The sequence below is a fragment of the Lepisosteus platostomus genome, chromosome 13 (assembly GCF_059453375.1).
Source record: "Lepisosteus platostomus isolate fLepPlt1 chromosome 13, fLepPlt1.hap1, whole genome shotgun sequence".
Classification (NCBI taxonomy): Eukaryota; Metazoa; Chordata; class Actinopteri; order Semionotiformes; family Lepisosteidae; genus Lepisosteus; species Lepisosteus platostomus.
In genome coordinates this window covers 27,843,625-27,871,356 of record NC_142623.1, presented here as the reverse complement: position 1 = coordinate 27,871,356, position 27,732 = coordinate 27,843,625, and the positions used below count along the sequence as shown (strand labels likewise).

At 34.6% G+C, this 27,732-nt stretch overlaps 1 protein-coding gene across 1 annotated transcript; it reads left to right on the top strand.

Annotated features, from left to right (window-relative positions):
- The first annotated feature begins 1,032 nt into the window (after positions 1-1,032).
- pdlim4 (PDZ and LIM domain 4) lies at positions 1,033-27,349 on the top strand. Its single transcript, XM_088603956.1, has 7 exons — positions 1,033-1,263; positions 9,212-9,363; positions 15,849-15,933; positions 23,406-23,593; positions 24,051-24,208; positions 26,004-26,121; positions 26,766-27,349. The coding sequence occupies exons 1-7, from the start codon at positions 1,171-1,173 to the stop codon at positions 26,968-26,970; spliced, it is 999 nt and encodes a 332-aa protein (XP_088460082.1). The 5' UTR covers positions 1,033-1,170; the 3' UTR covers positions 26,971-27,349.
- The last annotated feature ends 383 nt before the right edge of the window (positions 27,350-27,732 follow it).

Genomic DNA, 27,732 nt, shown 5'->3' with positions numbered 1-27,732 from the left:
TAAAAAATCCTAAGGGTTTTTTTCTTGTTAATGTATTAATTTGCAAAAGCATTTTAGTTTTCTTTTAGTTATAGGGCTGAAATACTATTAAAAGGTTTATTCGGATTTTTTGCCAAGCTTTGGAGAAGTTTCTTACGAGAGGCTGAAGGCAATTACTGCTGTGCCGGTCACAACACTGGAGCTACTAAAGACGAGTCACACGGAGTGTCTGGTAATTACGTCATGAGTCCTGGGAAAAGACAGACACAAAAGAAATCAAAGGGAAATGACTCAAGATTTACGGTGACTCCCAAGAACAGATTCACGTATATTCTGTAAAAGTTTTTCGCAAGATTAGTGGACAAAGTGAAAGCAAAAAATTCCTTCGGAACTAGTTTTCAGTTTTAGGGTAAAAACAAATCTGACACAAATCTGAAAGTTGTTAAACAGGAGATATTAAAGAAAACGTGTTTACAATCTTTACATCTCTAGACGTACGATCATTCTTCTCGACAAACACCTAAGCAAAAGTGTACTACAGATGCAGCCTGAACGTATGAATATCTGCAAATTCAAATTATTGATAATGTGATAATATCATGTAGATATTGAGTCAAACAGATTAAATGAACATTTTAAAATTGTCAACTATATTGTTAAGCAGCCATTTGAATTACGACAAACTGCAACATTCTTTCAGACCTTCAACACTTGCAAATATATATTTGTTAAGTACTATTATCAGGTTTTACAGCTTTTTTTTTTTTCAATTTTATTATGCGCACTTTTTATCATTAGCATACAACCGCTAGTTTCCCAGCCCTTGAATTTGGTTAAACTCCTCCTTGTACGAACTGTCTGAGTGAGAATTTCACTACTGCCTTCTGGGAGCCGTAGTAAAGCTGTCTGAATTCGTGTCTACAGCTACAAGAGGCGGTTGTGCTTAAAAACTACATCTTTCAACCAAAGAGTTGAATTGCAATGACGCCGCTTTCCTCCCTCCCATTTAATTTGGTGTGAGGCAGTTACAAAGAACAACTCCCCCTTTCAAACGTCAGGAGGGTTTTTATTATTTAAAGTTTGCAGCAAGTGAAGAGGGAACTGTTAGACTGTTGCCTAGAAGCTACCAGGCTAAGGACCTATTTTTAAACCCCTCAGTTCTGACTTCGTGGATCCTTCTGAAGCGCAGATATGCCTCAGACTGTAACTCTAATCGGACCCTCGCCATGGGGTTTCAGGCTTGTAGGTGGAAGGGATTTTAGTACACCTTTAACTATTTCAAGGGTATGTAATGCGTTAATCTTTTTGTCTTGAATCTAATAATTCTTTCTGTAGTTCTCAGAGACGAGGCATGTGGCACTTTGTGTCAGTTTTGGAAGTTGAAATATAATGCTGAGTGATGGTATCGATGGTATTGTGTGACCTTCATTGGGATTTAGTCTGAATTGATCATTGCTAATTAACACATGTTTATTGGACTCACTTTGCTAACATTTGAGAGTGGAACATTCGAGTTGGAGTACCAGTACTGTATTAAGTGGAAGGCATTTAAAATAATAATTTATTTTATTAAATAATATACAATATTACTTGACGACGCCTGTAACTAACAACTGAAGAAGTCTACAGGTTTTCCATACTTCTGTTACATTGATTACAGTATATGCAGCACAGTTGTTAAAAAAATCCTTTTCGCTCAGTGCTCCCTAACGGTGATACTGTGAACGACGTTTATCTTACGAATGCCCAACTGGAAAGAATGCAAAATTATTTATGCAGCATTTGTTTTCTCTAGTTATATTCACAAATACTTTTATGCAGGTGCTTTAATTTTTTATAGCTTTCATTTGGTCACATTTTTCTAGCATTTAAGACTTGCTATGCTATGAAAAGACCAGAAATTAAGTCTGCTTTGTTAAATAGGTTTATTGTTATAAGTAAGAAAACTGGTCATCTGTTTTTAACACATTTGGTTTGCAATTATTTTAACGGGGTTACGTGATAAGTGACGTTAGGACAGTTATTATTATTATTATTTTATCTGGTCTGGTCTTTAGCTGCCAGAGAAAGTACAAACTTCGCCTATTATAATCTGTTACATGTCTTCCCAATATGAATTTCACCCGAGTATCCGCTGTGTACTATAGAAAGTAATAACTACATGTCTTGTACAAACTGTAAAATCCCCTCAACAATAGGTACACATACTTGGGTTTAATATGCAGTGTTACAATATTTTAACATCCGTACTACTGTATATGGGGAGCCGTAGATGAGTTGATAGTATAATAAACACGGGAGATTCAGATGAAAATGTTCAGGGTGCTGACATTTTATTACGCTGAGTTGAAAGCTGTCGTCGAAGATTACTGCTGAGAAGAAAGCTTGCAGGTGCTGTCACAACAGTTTCTAGCGCATAGGCTTAATACAGACGTTGCTGCAGTACTAAAGGAATCAACGAGCTGTAATGTTGTAATCAAAGTGTCCCTACGTGTGTTTCGTCTTTTCATATTCATTTTGAACATCTGGCTCCGCCAGTTTACTTAATATGTAGAAAGGATAAAAATGTCTCAGGATTGTTTTGTAAATAGACAAGTAAGTTTGATTCCAACGTACAAAAGAATTTTAGCAATACTGTATTTTGGAAATGTAGGATTTCCGTTAATGATATTTTGCTTACAGGTACTAATATGTAATTACAATTTTCCCATTGAAGCATCTATTTAAACATTAATGGGTTATTTTCATATATAGTCAATCTCAGGACAACTATGCAAAATTAAAAACTATAAGGGAATGTAGACTCAGTATGGAATTTATGTGTTCTGAACCCTGAACAATTATCTGGTTGTATGAAGAGATTTAATATGAATACTATAAACTATTTTAATGATAACTCCTCATAACATTAATAAAAGCGTATTATTCAACCAGCAGCTCCTTCTTTCATAGAAAATATAATGATCTCCTGTGGCTTATTGTCATGGTATACTGTAGTAAATTTTAATCTTCTTAAGTACAGTATGTCTCCTATAAAGGAAATGATTGCATCTGGAAAAGATGTTATCATATTCATCTTATTTGCTTCTTATTCATCTTATTTATTCTGTTTTCACCAAAATTATTTAAATATGTGTAAAAATCAAATTGATTTTTCAGTTCATCTTCAGAAAAATAGTAAAGCATGATATGTTTTGGGGGTAAAGAGAATGTACCAATTCCAGCACGTTATTCCTGTCAAACCACAATCTGGACCAAAATGCCAGGGAGATCAGCGAGCTGTCTTCTAAATGATGAAGGGTATATTTAAATTCTACATTTAAAAACCTTTAGAAGGTTTAATGCATGTAACAATTAAACACTCTGGGTTTTCTGTATATACAACTAGGCAATTAAACCCCAAGAAAAGCAATGGAGAATTAAATTCCTAAGACTTGGATATACAGTAATACTCTTAATGTTTACCCTTCATAGTGCATATGGAAAACTGCAGTTCCCAAAAATCTTAATTGTCTGGTTAGCTGTATCATATCTTCAATGCATTCCTTGTGTACCTTGTGTGCCAAGTGTCCTGTATCGTTTTATGGGATGCTTTCTAAGCTTTACTGCAAAAAGGAAGCCTTGGATTATTCCATTGAATAACTGACATGTTTAAATATTGAAACATTTAAAATATTTTCCAGATTTCTTAGTTTAATGATATTACACAGGGGAAAAGCTAGACATCATGTTGGAAAGCATTCTTCTCAGACTAAAAGTTCTAAAACACTAACTGATCCTGCACTTTAAAATTGTAAAATTCAGTACTGACTCAAATCATGGTGTAGTGTAGGTGCTAATTGTGAAGTCTACTGCAGTTCACAGACGAGAGCAAATAACCAAATTGCATATACAAGGGTGGGGTAGTTAATAATGAAATAAGGACAAGTTGGACCACAGTCCTAATTGTTAAAACATGTTGCAGAGATAATGTGGAAAAGTGTAACTATGAAGTTAAAACATAAAGTGTAACCTTCTTGAATGTGGGAACAATAAGATTATCACATGGTTTGCAAGCAGTATACTATAGTTCAGCTAAATTGCTAAAGTGTCAGAGCTGTGTATTTTAAGTTTTATGTATACTGTGCACTTGCTATTGACAAATGGATACAAACACACAAGAAACTGTTTTTTATTTCCAGAAAATAATGTAAAAGCTGTGCACAGTCATGGCCAGATCTTTCTGAATGAGGAATTCTTTAACTTAATGTTCAGCTCTGGGGCAAGGACTACCGGAGAGTAATTAAATTGAAAATTCTCAGGCCAGATCTACTGTAAATATAAAAACAATCCATTTCAATACCTTTTAAAATTGAACTGAAATTATTTTCAATTAGTAAACCTTTACTGCATGTGTATGTAACTCTGAATTTAGATATTATGTATGGTTATTCATAGTATAATTGAAAAATGCAGGCTGTGATGAAAAAGTGATGTACATGCATATTAGCAAGAAAGGGAATGCCTCTATGGGAATTTCCTATGCTGAAAAATTCCTCCTCTTCCAGGTTAAATTTCAGTCTTTGTTGGAACTGACCAGGTTAATTAATCCTGGAAAGAGTGCAGATATTGAACAAAGCCAGAGGAGAGGGACTCTTGATTACAGGCATTTGAAAAAGTTCAGATTTGAATCTGAACAGAAGACGAAAGATTCATTATTTCATTCTTTGTTCCTTCAAATGACATTTTTTGCTAGCTTTCCACAGTGAATTCCTTACTGCTACCTTTTTCAGTGTCTGTTTTTCTCTACCCCTTTCTTCTGTCTAGTAATTTATTAGCCTTGCTGCTCATTTTGAAGTGAAGGGGTCTGCTAACCTTTTGTCAGAATTTATTCTCTTTGAGCCTCATGTGGTTATGCATTCCAGGGATCTGTGTGACCTGAAAGAGACATTTTGAAATCAGTGACCATTCTTTTTATGGCCACTGTGTCCTGTACTGTTTTCTTTTCATATCCATGGAAGAACTGAAGTGCCTTATTTTGGAAACATATGTGACTGCGTAATAAATTTACAAACCAGACATTAATGGCAAAAAAGTCTCTGCAGTATGTTTATTACCTTGCTGTGATGCATTTAATATTGTTGGCATCAGTGATTCACAACTTTGTATTGGTCTTACAGTTTGTTGTTTATGCTTCTATTTGGATTTGTATTTCTGAGCAAAATATAACCATTCATATTTGAGATTAAAGTTTTTCTGTTCTTAAAACCATGATAAAATATTTAAGATGGCTCAATACTTTTACTTTTCCATGGTTGCAACAGGAGACAGAATCTAAATGAGACTTTCAATAAAATGTTTATATACCTCAAAAGTCAACAACCTCAAAAAGGTTGTTGAAGTTATTTATAGTACTGCACATGAAATGAATACTCTTATTTAAGTTTTAGTTCCTAATAACCCTTTCGTTATCTGATAGTTCTGATCATTCTTAATAACCTTATAACTGATAGTTCATAATAACCCTTTAGAGCAAACAATTGCTCACAAGATTATATTCTATTTAAGACCATTTTTAACTATTGGGTTTGCATTGCTTACTTTACTAGCAGTATATGGCCTTGAAGTTTGTGTTTACAATGTTGAATTCTGCATAGTACAAAACAGAACAAGGATTTTTAAACTCCTAAACCTGAAAGCAAATTCATACAATAACAATTAGAAAACGTGATTTTGTTTTGAGCCACACAGACAGAAAGGCCAATGAAAAGCTGGTCTTTCTTTATACCTGCCTTGATGGCACAACAAAACCCTCTGACCCATTATGACCACATTTTACAAATGGCTGGACACAGCTTATTCTGTAGCATTCAGCAACCACTGTCACAAACTCCATTTTCAGGCAGCCAGACCTTCTTGAATATTCTTGTTTTTCATTCCTTGCAGAACCTGGCAATAATTAACTAGATATTGTATAACTGATACGATATGCAGAACATTATTGTTCCATTACACAAATTGCATTGATTAGGCAGTTTTACAGATGTAAGAGAAGTCACTCGGCTTTTTCTGTTTAACATTCATTAATTTGCTCACTGCTAATGCGATCTCCAATATATTGCATATTCTTTTAACTTTGTTTAGAATATGCCGTTTACTTACAGTAACTACTGTTCTTGGTACACTTGTATAAAGATACCATACAAATCAGAAGTGGTTAAACTTGTTTAATTTATGCACTTTGAAGGTGGAATGGTCATATTCTTTTTTTTTTATAAAACACAGCTCTTTTTGGCCATATTGTGAAGCTACTTTTGTTAGATCACAAAAGAGATGACTGTGCACTGGCAAATTTAATATTTTGTTCTTAGTTTAAAATATTTGAACATTTTTCCTCAAACTGAGATAGGATTTGTTACACAAATGAGAAGGAGTTTTTTTGTGGTGTTAGATAAGGTTAAGGGTAGCTTTACCTAAAACTGAAAAAACAGAACTGATTTAGGATTCTGGGTTCAAAATTAATTAGAAAAAATACATTCTTGTTCTGTGGATCTGGTAAAACTGAAGTATGCCATTATGTGACTCAATGTAATTTAATTTCCTGTTGCTTACCTTTGCGGACCTCTATCCACTATGGGATAAGGCTCCCAATTTTTGTTTCTGGAGACTTTAGTCTGAGTTAAGCAGCTAATTTGTTGTACTGCATGGTAGTCTCCACATTTTATTTCATTGTGGGCAGAGGGGCGTGTTCAGATTAGTTGACTTTTCCGTTCTGTGTTGTTGGGTGTAAGCCTGTATCTACTGAAAAGTAAGTTTTGTACATCAAAAATGCAGCAATGTATACATTTTCCCCAAAGATTTAAAAAATACTGTTTGTTGTGTAAAGCAATAAGCCTGATTCTGGTCTATCCCTGTCACAGAAACAGATCTCTTGACCCATTCTCGTAAGACAAACATAAAGCATTTATGTTCATTGAACATTTTTATTAGCAAAAGAAAACATTTTTATACAAAACGTGCTTGTTTTACGATCACCATTGTTTCAGGTTTCTAAGAGCAGATTGATAATTTAATACTTTTTCTAAGTAGGCAGGCCGGAAGAGTGACTCATAAAGGGCTATTCATGTAAGTCCTGACCTTGCTGTGGGCTTTGTTCTGCTATAACAGCACACCCTTAAACATAACATGTTATTGCCAAATGACCCACAATAAAGGAGGATTTCCACAGCCAGGGTCTTTTTACAATTTTAATGTAATATCATAAAGTTAAAATTAGAAATTTGAAAAGAGGGATTCCATATTGGATTATAATGTGGTGCTTTAAGGACTGTGGTTGGAAAGACACGACTACAATCCCAACAGTTGTCCTTTTGAATTACTGTAGGCATATATCTAAAGCCATATGAAACGTGTACTGCATTGTAAGACAATGCAAAAACAACTGCAAAAAAAATGAGTCGATTTGTTTTTTCTGAATGATAAAGAGAAAATAAAACTTGGCAAGCACATATAAAATCCTATCACCACAAGTGTTTTTCATTTGAAATTAATGCACATCCCACTGGAGAGCAAAGTTCCTAGGGAATTAAATGAAATTCAATAAGTTTAAGCCAGGTTTTAAAACATAAAGAAAATTTGTATTCTATTTTTGTTTTAGGTTACAAAAAAAACAATTCTTTAAAAATTGTTTTGGTAGAGTATTTTTTTTAGTTCAGATTTCTATAATTCTTCATGGCAGTTATTTCAGACCAATGCTATGTTCCATGAAACAGCTCCAAAAGCTTTAAAAGTTAACATTGCTGGCATAGGATTTTGAAGAAGGTTTGCATAGCCTATTTGTATTAACCTCTCCATGTGGTTACACTCGATGTGGAATAAAGTGACTATGCATTTTGCTCTGTCAGAAGAATATTTTTGACTATTAATCTTTCGTCATCCATTTGTATGATGGGTTCCAGTTATCTCTATAATCAAACAGTGATGAAGGAATAATCGGATTGAAGTGACTTTTTTAGGCCATAGTGGACCAGCACTTGGTTTATCTAATCACAAATCTAATTTGTGAATGAGCACTTTAATTAATTAGGAAAATTTATTTTTGTGCTTCCACCCTTCTTCATATAGAAACTTTGTAAATCATTCCTCTGTTTCCAAAATCATCCCTGACCTGGAAAGATTAGTCTGAGGGTAATATTGTAATATAAAATATATTAGATGCACAGAGGGCTTCTGGTGATTTATGGTTATACAGTATTTAAGGTTCGTAGTGTGACATCCAGATGTCCTCCTCTGGAGGCGTAGTTCAAATGAAATTGCTATCATGTGGTAACAAACAAACTTCTGAAGGTAAGCTTTAAAATGAAGAATAAAACATTTAAAATATTTACTTGAAGTTAAAATGTCATGAGCAAAAAAACAAAACAAAGGCTTGTATATTTTTTCTATTAACTTCTAAGGAGAAGCACATACATATGTTGACCTTAAGCATTTTGTTACTCTTCCAAACATTTCCAAAAAAAGGAGATTAAATTACTGTGCCCAGGCACTGATTAGAACAATAAGAGGAAATGGCAAACTGTTAATCTCCTACCTTTGTCTCTGTTTGACACCTAGAGTAATATACCCTGAGGAATGTTTGTGGAGTGTATCCTTTTGTTTACATAGCAGACTGATACATTGTAGTCATTAAATCTGCATGGCCAAGCACCTGACATCAATTCAAGGGGTAATGACACCAAATTTCCCAATTAAAGGTTTCCACATTGCTTAAGTTTTAATTGTCTCAAAATTCGGCTAATACAGTCACCCATTTGTCCTGATGTTTAATTTATTTTGTCTATGACCCTTTTGTTTTATTACTGTTGTTAAATGATTCATCATCGCCTGAAGTCTTTCTCACTCTCTCTCTAGAGATGAATGCCTTGTTTGATAGTGGTAGATTATAGAAAACTGCAATTTCTTTGCCTGCTACCTGAGGCTAATTCAACCACATGGGTGCTCGTACAAAGACATTTACTGCAATGTGGGAGTGTTGCTTTTTTACTAATGTTTCTATGGTTTTGTTGATCCTCCTTGATCTTTGTCTGTATGCAACATATAGTTTTCCTATTTTATTACAACTGTTGCAAAAATAAATATTCATCTTAAATGATTCATTCTGTATTGGCGAGTGTACCGAGTGCATTGTGGTACTTTTACATACCCATTGTTTTGGGCTAACACAAGCTTAATGTTGATTTTTCCTTTGCTGTAGATTACACCTGGAAGTAAAGCTGCACAGGCAGAGCTTAACCCTGGTGATACTATCGTGGCTATAAATGGAGACAGTACTGAGAGCATGACACACATGGAGGCCCAGAACAGGATCAAAGCCTGCACTGACCAGCTTGTTTTGTCTATCAGCCGGTGAGTAGCATCACTGTACGGAGTTACTTAACCATCTTTGATTGACTGGACATCTACAGTATCTCTGAAGCTGTATCAAATGTGTATTGGATGAAAGAAATGAGACATTTAGTTCAAAAAAATGGGGTATGATCACAACTTCTGAATTATGATGATAAAGCCAAAGAGATACTGTATGGTTTTACCACCATAAGCATTTTTCATTTCATTAATGCATATCTTATTTTATATTCTGATATATCTTAGCAGTCAGCTGGCGCTTAGCGTTACAGTAGGGAAAAGTTTTCAATTTGGATTCTGATTATTTACTTTTTTATTTAATGTTCTTCCTTTAAAAAGTCATTATTTTTAGCTTTTATTAATCTAAAGGCTTTTCGGACCATTTCAAAACTCGAATTGTTAGAGTATACAAGCGTGTCCCTAGCTCTCCCTAGCTAGTTAGGACCAGGAATACTTTACTTTGTTGTGTAACATGATGACACGAACCTCTGCGGGCCTTGAGATCACAAAAGTGAAGGAACAGGAGAAACATTTAGGATGAGCACAGGCAGAACGTATTTATATATATTTAAGCTGTATGTCTCTAAAACAAACCCCCAGCTACCTTATTGGATATTACGCACTGGGATCCTTCAAACCCTGATTGGAAAAGGTTTGATCTTAATGTCAAGCAATCAGACATGATAAGCAGTGTATCCTCTTGTGTGAACAATTACATGTCCAACATCTTGTCCTTCACTCTTACTGTATACTTAAAGGATCATTTAAAATGAGCAATTTTAATAAGTATTAGTAATATCCTGAATATCCTTTAATTCCCCCTACAATTTTATTAATTGCATAGTTCATAGTTTCATGCTTTGCTTTGAACACAAAAGCATAAAACTTAGTTAAGCTTCTTTAAAGCATCTTGGAAAACTAAAATATATATTAATTTAAGGAAATAATTCAGTACTCCCTTGTAAGTTGTGAAATATGCTGACAAATGTTTAGCATAATATATAGATATTGTAAAAATCCCTATAAATACTGGTCTCTCTCAGGAATTTTACGACAGAGATTAGATTTGCCTAAAAGTTGTTGCTCAAAGAAAGTTGACATTATTTTTTTAGTCTGCCCAAGCAGTACATATAAATTCTACTAGGCTGTAAAACAAAACTAGACACAAAACATAATAAAGTTAATATGTCTTTACAGTAAAATTGTCATTTGGCATTAGTCCATTGTCTTTTCTTGACATATGTTATCTAACAAAAATGTACCTAGGTTCAGAACAATTTTCAGTTTCTGATAAAAGTGTTTTTCCCATGCATAGCCATGAATGTCCAAGAACAGCTAAAGCAGTTTCCTTTTGGAAAGAATGAAAGGTAGATTTCACCTTACAATTGTCAAGAAAACAAAGTGTCAAACATGTCAATTCCTAAATGATTGTTATAGATTCTTTAGATATACATTCATATTCTGATAACTTTATCTGGTGTTCTGCTTTCATACAAATATTTAGCATTTTTACTTTGCTAAACTCTTCTTCACTTTGCTGGTTCTTGAAATCTCTTGTTTCTGTAATAGAAAAGTAAATTGATCAAATGAAGAGCAAATGGTTTTATTTGGGTTATATTGATTTACATAAAAGCTTGTAAGTTTTCAAGCAATAGTTTTGAACAAAATAAAGATTGATTAATCTACTGACTACATTGTTCAGTTTTGCTTGGATCTTGCACTTTCCCTCGTCTCATTTTTCTTGGTAACCCATGCAACAATTTTAATTATACAGTATATCTAGCCTTTAGTATTAAGAATTTTTTTTAAAGTTACAAAGACTAAAAAAGTATAGTAACACAAGTTCCTGTAAAGACTCAAGCCATAAGTACTAAACCAACATTGTTTATATACAGACAAAGATAAGGCTGCCTTTGCTATGAATACCTTATACCTCAAGTAAGTTAGCTTGTTCAGTAAGGGCCAGAGTACTTTGCGCTCGTATTTCCTTAAAAAAAATAGAAGTGGAAGTGGAATGAATTTAACGGGGCCAGATTTCAGTGTGCTATGTGTGTGTAATTTCAATTATATGGTCAGCGTAGCGCAGAACAACTTTAGAGTCTTATTCCCTTATTGTAATCTTATAGCATATCCGTTTTTGTCATTTTTCAGGATATTCACTTCATTTTACTCTTTACAGGTTTTACAACTATTTGAATAAACTAAAGAAATTCTAATCTATCGAATGAAAACCGACATCAGACAAATAGTCATTACATTGTAAAGCAAGATTCTAGGCTGTTTCCCTCTGTTTCTAGAATACTTGAAAAGTAGGTGTCTATTTCACTTTGAGTAAACTAATAAAAGACTTTCCTGCAGCAAAGAATGTTGCATTCAGTGGATCATGTTTCCAGAGGGCCAGGAGAAAAGAAAAAATGAGCACTAGACCAAGTTATAATTATATAAAAGAAAGAATCCTAAAATAGAAAAGAGAAACATGTAATTCACAACACGATCTGAAAAGACTTCCAAAGTATATTGAAACATTGGGAGAAGTGAGCATATTTGCGGTGAGTCATGAGAAAACGAGAGGAGCTAAACTTCTTTCAAAATGTCTAATAAAATAAAAAGCATTGTTAAGACTAATTGCCTCAAAACTGGGATCTTTATTAGCATTTTCATCCAGAAAATGCACTGGACTCTTCAACAGCTGGCCAGGCAGTCTGTAACCCTCAATTCATTGAAGTTTAAATTCAATTTTAGGCACTGTAGAAAAATAGAGGAAATATTTTTTTAAACATAAACTCAAAATGTCAGCAACAGTGCTCTGTCCCAATTAAGAGAAAACTATGGCGTAATTATTATTGGAATTACTGTAAAAAAGGAGAAAGATGTTTTCAGCTTTAATGGGTAATGGAGCAGGGTTTTTGGATTCAGCTGTTCAAATCTAAAAGTCCTTGAAATACCTTTAACGTCTACAGTATGAGGTAAAATCATTCCATAAATTGTGTGCTGTATTTCTGGCTTTGTGATCAAAGGGTGGCTGACTGAGAAAGATTTGTTGCTCAGAGGCTCATGCTAAGTTCACTAAAAAGTCAGAGCATTATATTAGGAGCTTCCTGAAATATGTCATGTCTGTTCAGCAGTGCCAGTATATCATTAACCTATTGTAACACTTCCACATGAGACATGCCAGCTGTAATTTTTTCTGCTTTTTAAGAAAGCAGTGGCCATGAAGAACTGGGAGTAAGATGAAGGCAGTCTGAAACAAGCCATGTTTGTTTCTATGAACACATAATCAATACAGAAGGTTTCTATTGACTGATTCTGAAAGATCTGATCTTTGAAATGCAGAGGATTGCTGCTTCTTGAGCAATCAGCTGGGGAGTGACTCCTTTTAAAGCAGAATAATTGCTTAGAAAAACAAGTGCTTACAAAATGAGTCCAGCAGTGGCACTGGGCCTCTGATGAATGTACTGTATGCTGTCTTGCATACTGTATTACAGTGGAGCTGAAAGGGGGCTCTTCTGTTTCATCTAAATGGACGATAAACAAAAAGAAGATTAATAAAGTGTCTCTTTTACTGAGCTCTCTGAAGGAAGGTTCTCAAGTGGGAGCATGAAATAATCATCAACTACAATAGTGTGTTAAAAAAACCTGTTGTCAAGAGCCGAATGTTTTTTAATTCATAACTCTAAACATGACTAAGTCATGTCCAGACAGTCTAGGGCCCCCAAAGGCCAAATATTTCATTCAGCAATGGTAATAGTGTTCCTCTTTCAAGTGATTATCAGACAGGATTTTCAAACAGGAGAGGCACGTTAGGTTTTCACTTTTGTTTCCTCTCGGGGATACTTCTGACAAGGGAGGGGAGGTAGAAGGGGGTTTCTGTGCTTAGAGAACTGTTGGACCTTGCTCTGTCTTTGATTTATGTTTTGACATAAACATATCAGATTAGTTAAAATATAGAAAAAAGGGAAACTTGGGAGCAATTTAACTAGTGTGCTGATGTTTAATTTTTGGAAAATGTGACCATTAAAGCATTTTATTATAATGCAAAATGCATTAAATAGTTTAGATTTTGAATTGCACTCTGTAAAGTATGTGGAGTATTTTCTTCTTGACAGAGTATAAGAATGAATGGTAGTATAAGAAAATATGTGCATGGAGCAATTGAATTTAATAGAACCTAAAACATTTGAGATAATTAAACTCATTTACAGCAATTTAACACTAATATACAGAATTTTATGGCTTTAATTTATTACCTGAGATTAAAAGTGACATTGATGAAAGAAGAATTTGTCTTCTATATCTACAAGTGGTTGCTGTCATACTGAAAATGGTTTAGAGATATATTTGGGGGAAAGTCTGGTAGCTTTCTATGGAAGCTTTAGAATGTCCCAGTGCAGTGATGATAATCAGATACTTCTCAGATGTAAGGCATACAGTACTTTCAAATCTCATAGTTCTTGTTGAAAAGCTTCCATAGAAATATAGTGTATTGTTAGGTACAGTATAGGTAAAAATATAAGTTTGATATACAGTAGTAAGACATTCTGTAATAGCTTTTAAATTGACATTCATCAGTATCTGAATTTCAATCTGAATTTAATTTGTATACTGACATTCTCAACAAAAAGCACTTGTCAGTATTTCAGTATCTAGACTATATTTTACTGAGGTTTTTACTCCTAATGTATTTTCCTAAACGTGTCCACAAAGTTATGTCTGGGGAATGCATTATGTCATAATTAGCTTAAAAGTCAAGTTGGCTGGGTGTCTGCGCTTGGGTCTGAAGATCGTTAATTTTGCATGTATGCCTAATATCTTTTTGATATGAACACCTCTTTGACAATTTTTTAGGCATTACCTCACCAAGCCGCAATTACGACAGCTGAGCTGTGTGATCTCATTGAAACTAGTTGTGAGTTTTCCACCATTGGAGTGATTACAGAAACCTCTTTGTTAGTCTGAATCCTCAGGCTTGCTACTGTGTAGGTGTACGTTCTTCAACTTCAGCAGATGTTCTGCAGAATACGTCTTTGTTCCAATGAAGCTCTCTATTAATCTGTGAATATGGCTACTTGGATAAAATGATGTCACAAAAATAAAACCTGTTTAAATCTGGAGGCATGAGTATATGTAGTATATTTGGGCAACTTGGCAAACTCTTGCAGTTAGCATATCTCTCAGGGATATTAAAATGTTACCCACACTGTTTTCATTCAAGCTCTTGGAAAATTCCAGAAGTACTTACAAATCTTTGTGGTATCTTAAACGATCTCATAATATATTGTGTATAGGTCACACAAAATGATGGCTCACTAAAAGCTTTACTGTTGTTAGTATTTTTTTATTACTTTTATATTATCTAAAGGATATCGTTTCAGCTTTCATGTCTACTGTAATCTACTGTATACATTCCAAACTTTTAATTGGTTTAATTTAAACTGCAGGCAGGCATCCTTCTCTTCTTTACACAGCTGTTAATGACAGCTTGTACAGGAGTAAAGTCATTTTCACTTCCGTTAAGGCTTGGTTACTAATTGACAGTTTTGAATTTTCCTAAATATTTGTTTTATACAATCACTGTCAGAACTAATCTAGAGAGATGGAAAAAGGACACATTTTCTGTTTGAATTATGGCTACAAGGTTTAGCTTGCATTTAAATGAAAGGTGCTTTCAGTCTGTAACAGAGAAACCTATTGGCTGAGGGCACGTTTCCTTTTTTGTTTAATTTATTTTCAACACTCCTGGTTACTCCTAGTTACTTTGCAGACTCTTACTACTGTACAGTATATAGAAACTTCAGGGAAGAAAGGACAATGAAGCAGTTTTCCTATCAATGAACAGTTAGACCTTCAGTCTTTAACTCAAAGAAACCATTTCAGGTTTTTGGAGAAGACTGGATCAGCGCTGCAAAAACATTTAGCATGAAGGGCTCCTTTATTGAACATTTTCACATTCTTTACAACTTTGAAGAAATAAATGTTGTTGTTATTCTAAATGATACAAAAAGTTCAAGGACATTTGAATATTGTTTTGGTATTTAACTAATCTTAATTAAATATATTTGCAGAAAGTGTATTCAGACAAACCCTTCTCCAGATATCGCATTAAACTGGTGCGCCAGGATACAGGCACTATTTTTGACGTTTTTAAATTGGATACCTTGTAAATTTATCAAATTGAAGTAGAATATTACAAGCCTTTTTGCCTCTTTGCAAATGCATTAGAGTGCTGAGCCAGTAGAGCTCTCCTCATTTCCTTTGCTCTGAGAAGATCACTCAGAAGTCATTTTTTACTGGAAAAGTAATTTAGCATACCGAATATCAATCTACTGTAAGTGCAAGTACAGTAACAAAAGCAAGATGCCCGAGGTATACGATAAGATCCCTTAAATACATGATGATTATCTGGTTAGCAAAAAAGTTAGAATTAACTTTGTGGTTTGAAATTTGTTTCTTAATTGATCATCTGTTGTTTGATGTGGTTTTTACAGATCTGAGACAAAGATCTGGTCTCCAACTGTTACAGAAGATGGCAAGACGAATCCTTTTAAGGTCAATTTGGAGGCTGAACCACAGGTATGCAGAATAATAACTAATATGCAAGGAAATCAAGAACTCAAACTCAACAATTTAATTTGTTTGTTTTCAAGAACGAACAAGAAAAAAAGGTATAACTATATCAAACATATAATACATTAAGATTCTTGTTCTCAGTGTTGTCTCAGTGCCATGTATATGACATTTTCAGACAAAACACATTTTATGACACTTAACAATACTGTTGTTGAGATTATTTTGAGGAGTATTTTGAGTATTTGATTAAAATGATATGCAGCTTTATTTATATGTTGGTAGCATGCCAGGTTAAGTCTATAATCTCCACTGATTAGTTTTTCAGATCTCTGTGAAACACTAATGAATTTGTCCTGGACACTTCCTCTCAATGTGTTTGGAGATGCCTGTTCCACAGCTATTGTTTATATAATTGCAAGTTAGGATGTTAGTAGCAACTAAGCAGAAAAGAAAACTAGTGTAAATAAGAATCATATGTAAGTAAACCAATATGAAAAAGTCACAAAAAGGCATTAATATATTAAGGAGAAGCAGCAATGGCCTGGCACACATTCCAAAGCTGTTATACAGTAAGATCCTTACCTACAGAGAATATCAGTAGATGGAGAGATTGGAAACTAAAGAGCATGTGATACAGTATGCGCTATATCTTAGAATGTGCAGTTAGGAGTTTCTTATGGGTCAGTATGGTGGATTGGCAATTAATAATGCTGCTCTGGGTGCTGATTTTGAGTGTGGCCTCGAACATCTTCTGTGTGGAGTTTGCATGTTCTCCCAGTGTTCAAATGTAATTTCACTGCTGTGTCAGAATTGTCCTGTTTGGCTTGGATAGACATCTCATGCAGGATATACTTCTGCCCTGAGCCCTGTGCTTGCAGCACGGGCTCCAGGTTACCCTCATCAGCAATAAGGCATAACTTCTGATAATGGATGGTGGGAGTTCATTACAGCATTGTTGTGATCAAATACTTACAGTACAAATTAGTTTTTTTTAAGATGGGAACATATCCCATTTAGAGAGATCCATTTTGAAAAAAAACCCTATGACTAAGATTTATTAATTGTGAGATGGACCTTGTTAAATGGGTAAATCACATCCTGGACCATCACGCCATAAGCACAAAATTGTCCTTTCATATCAGATAAGACATATTAGGCATGGTTTACATTATCCTGCTTTGGAAATGCAGTAATATATCATCTAATACTCAAATGAAAGGTACACTCTTCCTTTTACCTGTTTTCAGACCGATATCTATTATGCTTATGACACAGTTAAGCTGTAAAAGTGTAAGTACTTCAGATTTATGTGATGTATCTTGGCTCTTTCCATCATTCCTTTTGAGGAAAAAAGTTAATACCACATTTCTTTTACTGCATACTACTCTTACAGATGTTCACATTTTTTCAGAGACTCTGATTTCACAGGCTTTTAGCAAAGGTATTTAAAACCGTGGAGAATTATTTTTCCTAAAATGGATTTAAAGTTTAAAGTGTCTTTAAACAAATCAAAACTGGAAATTAATCACTGTTAAATACACAAAATAGTAAAATATACATAACATTGCCTTGAATAGTATTACCCTCTTAAACATTCATATACAAATCTTTGAGAACTTAAATCTAGAAACTTTATTAATTTATCTGACTTTCTTTAACTTTCATTGCTTTGAGAACAGAATAAAGATAATACAGTTCCAATGACTATTTGTGGTGGAGCATTTGCACTCTGACTATAATTTGTTTATTTTTCATCTAAGAGAGAGAGTATAACTTCATAGACTTTGAATGAAAATGTGTGGTGTTTAAAACACTTTTTTGTCCTTATGACAGTATTTTGTTTCTGAAAATCCTTTTGACATTTTGATAATTTCCTTTAAAAAAGAAAAAAAAACACGGTAATTAGTAAATCAAAAAAGAGGATCGTACATTTCCCATTCCTCTGTACTTTTGCAGGTGTTTTTAATCTAAAACCTGGTTTTGCCTAACAGCTACCACCCACACAAGAGAGGAGAGACCTGCCTGAAGGCCATTTTCATACTTTGTATTCTATAAATGAAAATAAGAGATGAAAATGTTTTCTTCATGACATGTGGTTTATATCAACAGCTAGATGGAGAGCAAATATCTATAATGAGACACAGACTTTTGTATAATGAAAGTCTGATGAATTTGAGCAATGCACTATTCTATTAAAATTCTGCAATAGCCACTGTAAGTGAAAAATAAGCATGACAAAGGTTCATCTAATTAAATGTATTTTTGTTAAATGTTTTAGACAAGAATCTCTATCTTCTTCATTACAGCTTTTTTCCTTGCAGTGGACAGAATGTGACATCAGAAAAAAATTGAATCTGATCCATTGTTAAAGAAATTAAATTGCTAAACTACTACACACTGGGATAAGAAACTCATTGTGAGTTTGGTATGATAATTGCTACACATGGGGAAAAACTTGAAACTGTGGAAATAAGTGGATATGTTTTCAAGAAATTTGGGTTTGGGGAACATTATGTTTCACTGTCTCAGCAGTAGAGTGACCTTGGCAGTAAGAAACATCATATTTTGATTAAAATGCTGTTGGGAAAAAACTAGAATAATGGATACAAATATAGCCCTAAAAGAAAGTTTAGCATTCAAGTTGCATATGTATCAGTAGTAGGTTGAGTTGACTACTTTAAAAAGGGAAAAGTTGTAACAGGGACTTTTCATTATGAGAAAACCAAGGAGAGTGGTACATTGAAATATTACTGCAATCCAGTGAGAAGGCAAAATGAAATTAATGAATTTGACTTCCATCCAAGGAAATGCATTTTCCACACTGGTGTGTTACAAGATGCAGTGTTGATAAGAATAAAACACTGCTTTCTAGCTTTAATCATTTTCACATCATATTAATCACAATGTAAAAACAACGCCCTACCGCTCATTTTGTTGGAAATTTTAAGTAAGTAGGTGGATATGATCTACCAACACAACAGGAATTGACACATGGAAGCAATGAGGTGTTTCCTTAATGTGCTCCACCTAAAATAGGCTCTTGTCTCTTTGGGCATTTTCGTTCAGAGCTGATAGAAAGTTTAATATAAAGTTTTTGGATTTCAATTCTTAACTGTTCCTTTTGCAAATTCTTTCAATTAAAGTTACACCTCAGCCAAAGCTTGGTAAACCTAGACTGAAATAAAGCTTTTTTCAATTGTTGGCTTTCCATTCATTTCAATCCCTGTGCCACAGTTTTATGTGACGACAACCACTTGTAAATTTCATTCTGTTTTACACAACCGCTGCAATTAAAATATTTCAATATGGGAAAAAAAGTAAGTACAAAAAAGTGAATGAGGCATTTATTCATAGCCTTTTAATGAATGTTTGTGCTAATCGTCACTGTTACTCTGTTTGTTTTTTTAAGGTGATGACATTATAAATCTATTGGTGACATTAACTGCATAGGTCAGAGGAGATATCATAAATATCGGAATTTTCACCACAGATAGCCACAACGTATATCAACCACATGCAATTTGTTCCTATACCTACTGTATAGCTTTGCAATCATATACTGTATACAGTACTGTATGATGCTTTGTATACAAAAGCTGCATTCTACAATGTCTGCCCCTGAATCTAGGTACAGTTATTCACCTGGTTCAGTCCAGACATCACATGCCATTACAGTCATATTCTAAAGATTCACTACCATGCTGTTAAAACAGACAGAATTCTTTCAGAAGGCATTGGTCAGCTTTGACAGTTAGGTCACACATAACTTACTAATGAAAATATTGTAGTTCAAATACCTGAGACTGCAAACATCCAGCACAAGACAACATTTGCTTCATGAGTAGAAGGTATTTTCATTAAGTCCTGCTTGATTTCTTAATTTGTAGATTATTATATTTGTCTCCTTTTTCATTTCTGATGTTATGTGTTTTGATTTAAGGCTATCTATTCATAAGCTTGCTTTTCTCATGTTTTGTGTTGTAAGCACTTTTTTCCAGAATTATCATATTGTGTTCCCTTTCTCTTTTCGTAATGATGGTCTTTCACTTTAAGAAGTATGTCAGAATTTGGACACCTGTGCAAGCCGACATAAACATTCAAATGTATTCACAAGACTTATAAACTAACCTTTACTTATTTCTGTTTTAGCCCAGCAGAATTTCCTGACATTTGTTTGGGGCTTTTCTTCTTTGCCGAAGTTGTTTGCTTTTTACAACTGCAATAAATCGTTGGTATATTATTATGCTATGTTTTTTTATTGTCACATTGTTGCAGTACACAAAATGCCAAAATCTTTCCCACTAGTTTGCCAAAAAAGGCCGAAATAAGCAAATATTGGAGTAGTCAGCCCTCTATCCTTTATACGCATGCTAAAGATATAATATCATGAAGCTCCTCTGTCGTAAGCTTTTTCATTATTTTGATTTTGGATTCTTCAGTTCTAAGAATTTGGAATACTTTTAAAACCTCAAGACCATTATTCCTAAGACTAAAGTCCTTTTACACAGGTTAAAATTTCATTTGGACGCAAAATATTTGCAGATTGTCATACAAACAACAATGAAGATATTTTCATAAGACATTGTAGAAAGAAAAAGTAAATGCAAAACATTTTAATGTTTCTGTTCTTTACCATGCTAAGTTTTATAGTGTGTGTGTACAACTTTATTACAAATATGTATGCCATAAACCAGGTACATTTTGTAGGCTAAGTAATAAAACCTCAGTTCTACTGTGTGCTGTTTGTTTTTCAATTTGATTATTTGTGAATGTTGTGAATGCTTCATTCACACAATATTATGAGGATATCCAATTCAGTGTAGCATGGTTATGCCACTTTGAATTTTTATTTATTTATTACTCTTTCATTAAGTAGTTGGTAGCCATGGAGTGAATTCCCTGTAAACGAGATTCTATATATATTATTTATTATGGAGCAAAAGGAGCAATTGCATGCCATTCTGGTCTCTCCCCAGTGATAACTACCTCATGCTGAGCACACAATTTGAAATCCAACAATAAAGGGCTTCTTGTGTTTGGTTCCTAATGCAAAGCATCATGTGAAAAACTTTATTCTCCAAAAGTTTAAGGATTACTAAGCACCATAGACAGATAAGGGACTGCAGAACTGGGAAGGCATATGAATACAATTAACAATGGAAATAAAGTAAAAGGCTGCTAGCTCAATATTTGCAGAGGAAATGGATCTAAACGTGAAATCCCTCTCAGGCACATACGATTAAAATCTAGTTTTGAAAGTTGATTTATTCAGTAGCACTGGGGCTTCAGAAGGGTATCTGTAGAATTAAGTGGCTGTTGGGTGATCCTGTTGTTCGTAAAGTGAACTTGCATTCACTGTAAGCAGTCATCCGTAAATGGGTGTCATGCTTGGCTGCTGTTGTCAAACAAGTCAGTGAATTCTGGCAACTTAAAGAAACAGACGGTTTGAGTTTGACCGAAATATGAAGAAGAAAAAAAATACATTACCATCACCACTGATGTACGCTGCTCAATGAAAACCACGTCTTTCTAGAACTTTTTTTCTGGAAATTATAAGACAAAAAAGAGAACATCAAGGTGTGAGATGTTTGGACTGTTTTAAAGTTCACTGACTGTTTAAAATAACCTTTCTCTTCCTTTCTGTTCTCAGTGGTTTTTGATGGAAATATAGTTTTAGAATGCTAAGTTTAGAATACTGTCACTGGATTCTTACTTTTCAAAAACAATGACACATGTTTATTTCCATCATTAATGTATGACCATTTTAGTGTGTTGCGTCATAATTTATTACTATGGCAATTCTAGTCCCAAGCAAACAGTGTCAGGCAGGTGTAGTATCTGTAAGCCAACAGCAAAATCCTAGTAACATAGCTTTAACCTGCCTACTAAATAACAAGATAAGGTTGCCAAGTGATTCAAAGGTTCAGTCTTTCTGTGAATGTCATATGATTTACACTGTCTTGTGGAAGAAAATGCATGCAGGGATTTTATCAATATTAAGTAGTGATACCAAGAGTTGGTCTGAGTCTGCAGTGCATCTGGTGTTTTAATGCACTGTCAAAACCTCACGTGTAGGAAATAAATCAATTTAAGTAAATACCCTGACTTTACAGATGTATAATGAAAATGATCTTGGCCTATATATATCATGAACAAAAAAAAGTCACAGATTGTCAACACACAGGCCTTTCTCTAAACTGTGTACCAGATGTGCGACTAATAAATCTGCCATCTACCTCAGACAAATATCTATATGCAGAAAAATATTTGTTTAAAGGCTTTAGCAGCGTAAATTAGATTAAAATGATGTCTGTCCATTTGCTATGTTTAATTAATGTAGAAGGAACTGTTCAAATGCACAGGAACATAAATAAAAAGTATACAATTCAATGCCAGCATGGAAGCAAATCCCAGAATTCCACACATTATGGGTTGACTGGCAACCAAAACAAACTGAACTTGAGTGCTTTAAAAATTCAAAGTGTAAATTGACTTTGTATGTTTAATTGTTGTATTGTCCTCTAATTGTATTTCTGAAAGCTTTTTAAAACAATGTTGTCCAGTGTCCTAATAGCAGATATCCCTTAAGTAAAAATATGGAGTGCTGTGCTCTCTACTTTGGCACTTTTGTCTCTAATTGGCACATATCCACACATCTTTCTTCTAGAGAAATAAAACAGGTAAAGAAAATGATAACTTGTCACAACATGAACATTTATATGAGAAGAAACTGTAATGTGGTGCTATATTTTAGGCTGTTTTTTTTGTCGTAACAAATACCACAAAACTAGAAATGGAAGAACTTTTAATATAGATTAACTCTCTCACATTATGAAGTCTCCATACTACCAGAAAAATACTTTGTGCTGTGGCCTGCAATTTTGAAAGGAACTTATTTTCAAAGATTACCTCAGGTAATTGTAGGAGTCATCGGGTCCCTCCAAGCTGTGATTTACTCTCTCACTCTCTGTTGGTGGTCTGTAGAGGGCAGAGCAGGGTCACATCTGCTGACTGGTGTGGGGAACAGCTCTGTCCTGTGAAGAGCTGTTTCCTGAGCAGTCCAGCAAACATCATTTATGAGTAATAATCCAGACTCCCTTCAGACATAAGCTTTAAGATAAAGTGCATTTAAAAAATGACGTTACAACTGTAAATTCCCATCTGAAAGTTTTATTCATTCCTATGTGCTCAAAATACTATATCTTGTCAAAGGAGTTCTCAGAGTGACATTTGTAGTTTTAGAAGTGTCTGAAAAGTAAGAAGTGCAATGTGGTCTGTGGTTTATGAAGTAGAATTTGGAAAGAATGTGAATACAAAGGATTTATCATTGAAAATGAATTAATGTTGTTTGTAACTGATATGGTTTCTAATCTCATTCAGGGATTTTCAGTACCTGTGAAAAGTGAGCGTCTTTTTTAGAAAAAACGATTACTAAAAAGCGTATTAAATTTTTGGTGATTGGTTTTCTTTTTTAGGGTTTCCGACCCATTGGAAGTGGATATAACAGAAGACCCGCCCAGTATGTTACTGATGTTCCATTGAATAATGGCAATTCAAAGTCAGCCTTGCAGTATAATAATCCAGTTGGACTGTACAATAACAACAACACAGAAGCCACTTTACCCAAGCAAATGACTAATCTCCGTCTAGGTTCCTCTAACAGGTATGTCATGTCTTGAAGATACCATGTCATATACTTTGTTGCAACTTGTCATGTATACAGTAGTAACTGTTTTTTTTTTCAGATTTAAGACCTTGTATGAACTCGGCCACACACTCAGACTAAACGTGTTCAGAGCTTGCACGCTTTTTAACTTTTGGGTTTATTGGGAAATATCTAATCCATGGATGTTCCTGTGCAAGATTAAAAACTGTACTTTTGGTCATCGTTGACTTCCCTTTTAAACTCTGGGCAGCTTTTCATTACCAATACAGTATTATCAATACCATTACCAAAATTAATTCTACTCAACAGCAAATAGAAATTATATTTATGGACAATTATATGTTTTATAATGCAAAGGGAAGAAATCAAATTAAAAAAAACAAATGTGGCAATTAATTGTATACTTACAGTATTATTACTTTTTTGTATTGAAATATTATCTCTCACATTTCAGCCCTGAACCACAAATCCATTCACCAAGTAGCAAAAATGGGTTTGATACTCAGTCTGAAGTCTATAAGATGCTTCAAGATTATGAAGAGCCTTCTGCAGAACCCAAGCAATCTGGCTCTTTCCGATACCTGCAAGGGATTCTGCAAGCCGAGGATAGTGGTAAGGAAATTCAATTTTATTCCCACATTTTGTTATCGTTTCTGTTTAAAATCCAACTTTAGGTAAAATAAGAAATTCTTGAAGCCCATTTTTCTTCTTTCAAATGAATATATCCTCTGTTCATATGTTTGCAATTTATTTACATTAAGAAATTACAGTAAAATGCAACAGCAAGAGACAGTAGCAACAAGTTTTTCCTTCTGTAATCAAAAGCAAAGTGTGACATAAATAACATTGCTCTAAAAAGCAAACTGTTGCCTATGGCAAAACAATAGTAAATAAGAGAACAAAAAACAAACGTTTAAAACCTTATTGTAAATACTCCTTTGTATTTCTGAAAGAAAAAACAATGTTTGAAAAGACAATCTCAGATTTCTAATATAAATCCCTTAATGAAAGTCTAAAACTCCCTTAAACATTGGCAGTGTTTCCATTGTCAAACCACAACTTATTTTCCCACAAAATAACATCCAAATAACATTTGACAAACCCAAATGTGTTGGACAGAGGAGGCACATGTCATGAAGCCCTAGTTCAAAGGCAATTCAAGTTAAAGAGTGGGGGAAAACCTTGTGTGTGTTATAAGAGATTATAAAGACCATTTGCCCTGTCTTGCGCATTTGGGTGTTAAAGCATACCTCTCCAAGAATTCCAACATTTGGAGAACTATTCAGGTTAAGTTGAGTTTATTGTAAAATGTGATAGTTGACTTATACCCTATAATCCAGGGAACTGAAATCAAAGCAGTGTTTTATTGCAAATAAAAGTAAATCACCCTTCTGGTTCTGAGTTATTTCAGTTTTGTTCAGATTTTTTAGCCAGTAGTGATTGAAAAAATAAAAAAAACTTCCTTTACATACAGTTTCTGTTTACTTAAAATGTTAGGATAAAAAATACCACCTGAAAGCAGGTGGAAAGCAGTACTGCTCATATTTTCTACAGTTTTATATGACTTGTGGAGGTACGGGGTTTATAGCTTTGGTCTGGCTCCCTGACAGACCCTTATTCTGGGAAAGTGGGATTTTAACACTTCTGTGGTGATATTTTTTTCGGTAATGTGGAATGTTTTGACTGCCAACAGCTACATTTTTTTCCTAATGAATGTGTTCATGCTGTGCCAGTCTTGGCACAGATGCCAAATTTAACATGTGAATTAAAAAAAATATATTTTGGCATGGGCAAAGCAACTTGGCTTAAATGGCCAGCAGGGCACAGGATGCAGCTGAAGCATGTGACATTGAAAAATCTCACTGTGGTGTGTGAAAACCGGTCTAAACCTTTTCGTATGAGTGTGGCCTAGTTTCGCAGGAAAATTGCATTTAAAATATTTGGGTGACCATTTAAGTTCCAACTTTATATATTAACATTCTACAGAATATAAGGCCAAAAAGCTTAAATAGGTTTAGCTCTCACAATTCCTCGCTGTTGGAAGAATACCCACAGATTTTGTAAAGTTGAAAAAGGTTTTCAACTTTTCAAGGCATGTTTATTTCCTTCCTGAACAGAGCTTAGGACTGCAGTGAGGGGTGGGAATGTTCTAGTGATCACAGGAGGTTGGCAGATCAAACAGACGGGGGCTAATTAAGTAATTGGTTATATGCAGTTGGCCGGGTGTAACAATGTGTGGATTTGTGTCTGTGTGTCTGCCTTACAATGGACTGGCGTCCCTTCCAGGTTTACATGAATGTGCAGTATACAGTACACTAAACCTACAGTATTTTTAATTCTTCTGCTTTTGTTTCAATGTAAAAACCTTCACCCTACTGTATATGCATTCTGCAAAATCTTTTTCCAGCTGAAAGACCTGCAGTCAAAAGTGTGAAATCTCCTGTCAGATCTCCCGTTCCAAAACTGGGGTCGCCCTTACCTGGCTTTCAGCTTCCCGAGTGCACCCGTTGCGGGAATGGCATAGTGTAAGTCCAAGGCACATCACAGAGTGCAAGCTTTCCTACGCTTACTCTGCATGCACTGAGGGTCTTAACACGGATGAATATTTTAACTTAGTCCTCTGATTCTGTTTAACCTATTTCTGCAAGCTCTGATTTAATATGGGTGGCACGGTAGCACAGTGGCCGCCATTGCTGTCTCGCAGCTCTGGGGCCCTGGGTTCAATTCCAGACCTGGGGTGTATCTACATGGAATTTGTATGTTCCTCCCTGTGTTCACATGGGTTTCCTCCCACAGTCCAAAGACATACTGGTAGGTTAACTGGAAAAATTGGCCCAGGTGGCGTCCCTTCCAGGATTTACCCTGCCTTGTCTCCATTGCTTGTCAGGATAGGCACTGGCTCCAGTGTGACCCTGAAGTTGTTCGAAAATGTATGGATCAGTTATTTAATACGTCCTCTACGTTTATCGTACTTTACGTACAATTTTCCCATGTTCTGAAATATGTTCAGAAAGTAACCAGTACCTATTTATTAGTAAAGAGAGTATACAAGTCTATACTATGTACTATTTCAGTCATCACTAGTTCCCAAGTAGGAAGACTGTAATGCAGTGTACACGGTGTCAAAATAGTCACTGATGTAGACTAAATTATCTTTTTCAATGTGCAGGGGGACAATAGTGAAAGCAAGGGACAAGTTGTACCACCCAGAGTGCTTCATGTGTGATGACTGTGGATTAAATCTGAAGCAGCGGGGGTATTTTTTCATTGAGGACCATCTTTACTGTGAGACCCACGCCAAGGCCAGAGTACAGCCTCCAGAGGGATATGATGTTGTAGCCGTTTATCCCAACTCTAAAGTTGAACTGGTCTGAGTCTGCACAGTGTGCAAAGCATGTGCCTTTTTTCCAGTTCGATAATGCTGTTGTCCTGTTCTTATTTGGGGTGATAAGTTTCCATGCACTCCATGTTACAATTGTCCATAAATGTTAAACAGTCATTGTCTTCAAGAAGTTTTCTTTTGTTTTTAAAAGCTTATTGTAGAAGTCACCATTTAGTGTTTTTTTGAAATTGTGTTTTATACCTGCTGAAATTATAAAGTCATTTAACTCTGAGGTTTTAAGACGGCAAACCTTTTTTTGTATCAATAGCACTTTATCTCTATCTCTGTTAACCACGGTTTGAAATATGCTTTCTGAATATCTGAAACATTCAGTCTTTATTCTTAGTGGTTATCTCTCCAAATCATAGAAACTAAGTATCGTTTTAAAAGAAATCTTTCTGAATATCTGAAACATTCAGTCTTTATTCTTAGTGGTTATCTCTCCAAATCATAGAAACTAAGTATCGTTTTAAAAGAAATAAGGATATACCATGGCATTTCAAAATAAAGCTGCCGACAAAATTGGTCACATTCCCAGGATACCCTTTTTTAAAGTATCTGTTTAAACACATTCCAGTGCTGCAGCAAGAAAGTCTTTCTTTATGCTTCTGTTAATCTTTGAAAGGGATTTGGGAGACAAAATGAGAAAAGCAGAAAACAATGAAACATGGCTGTAATATGAGTATGTGTGATGTCTTTCATTTGTTTAATTCCTGGCATTTACAGTAATCATGGAGACCCACAACCAGCAGAT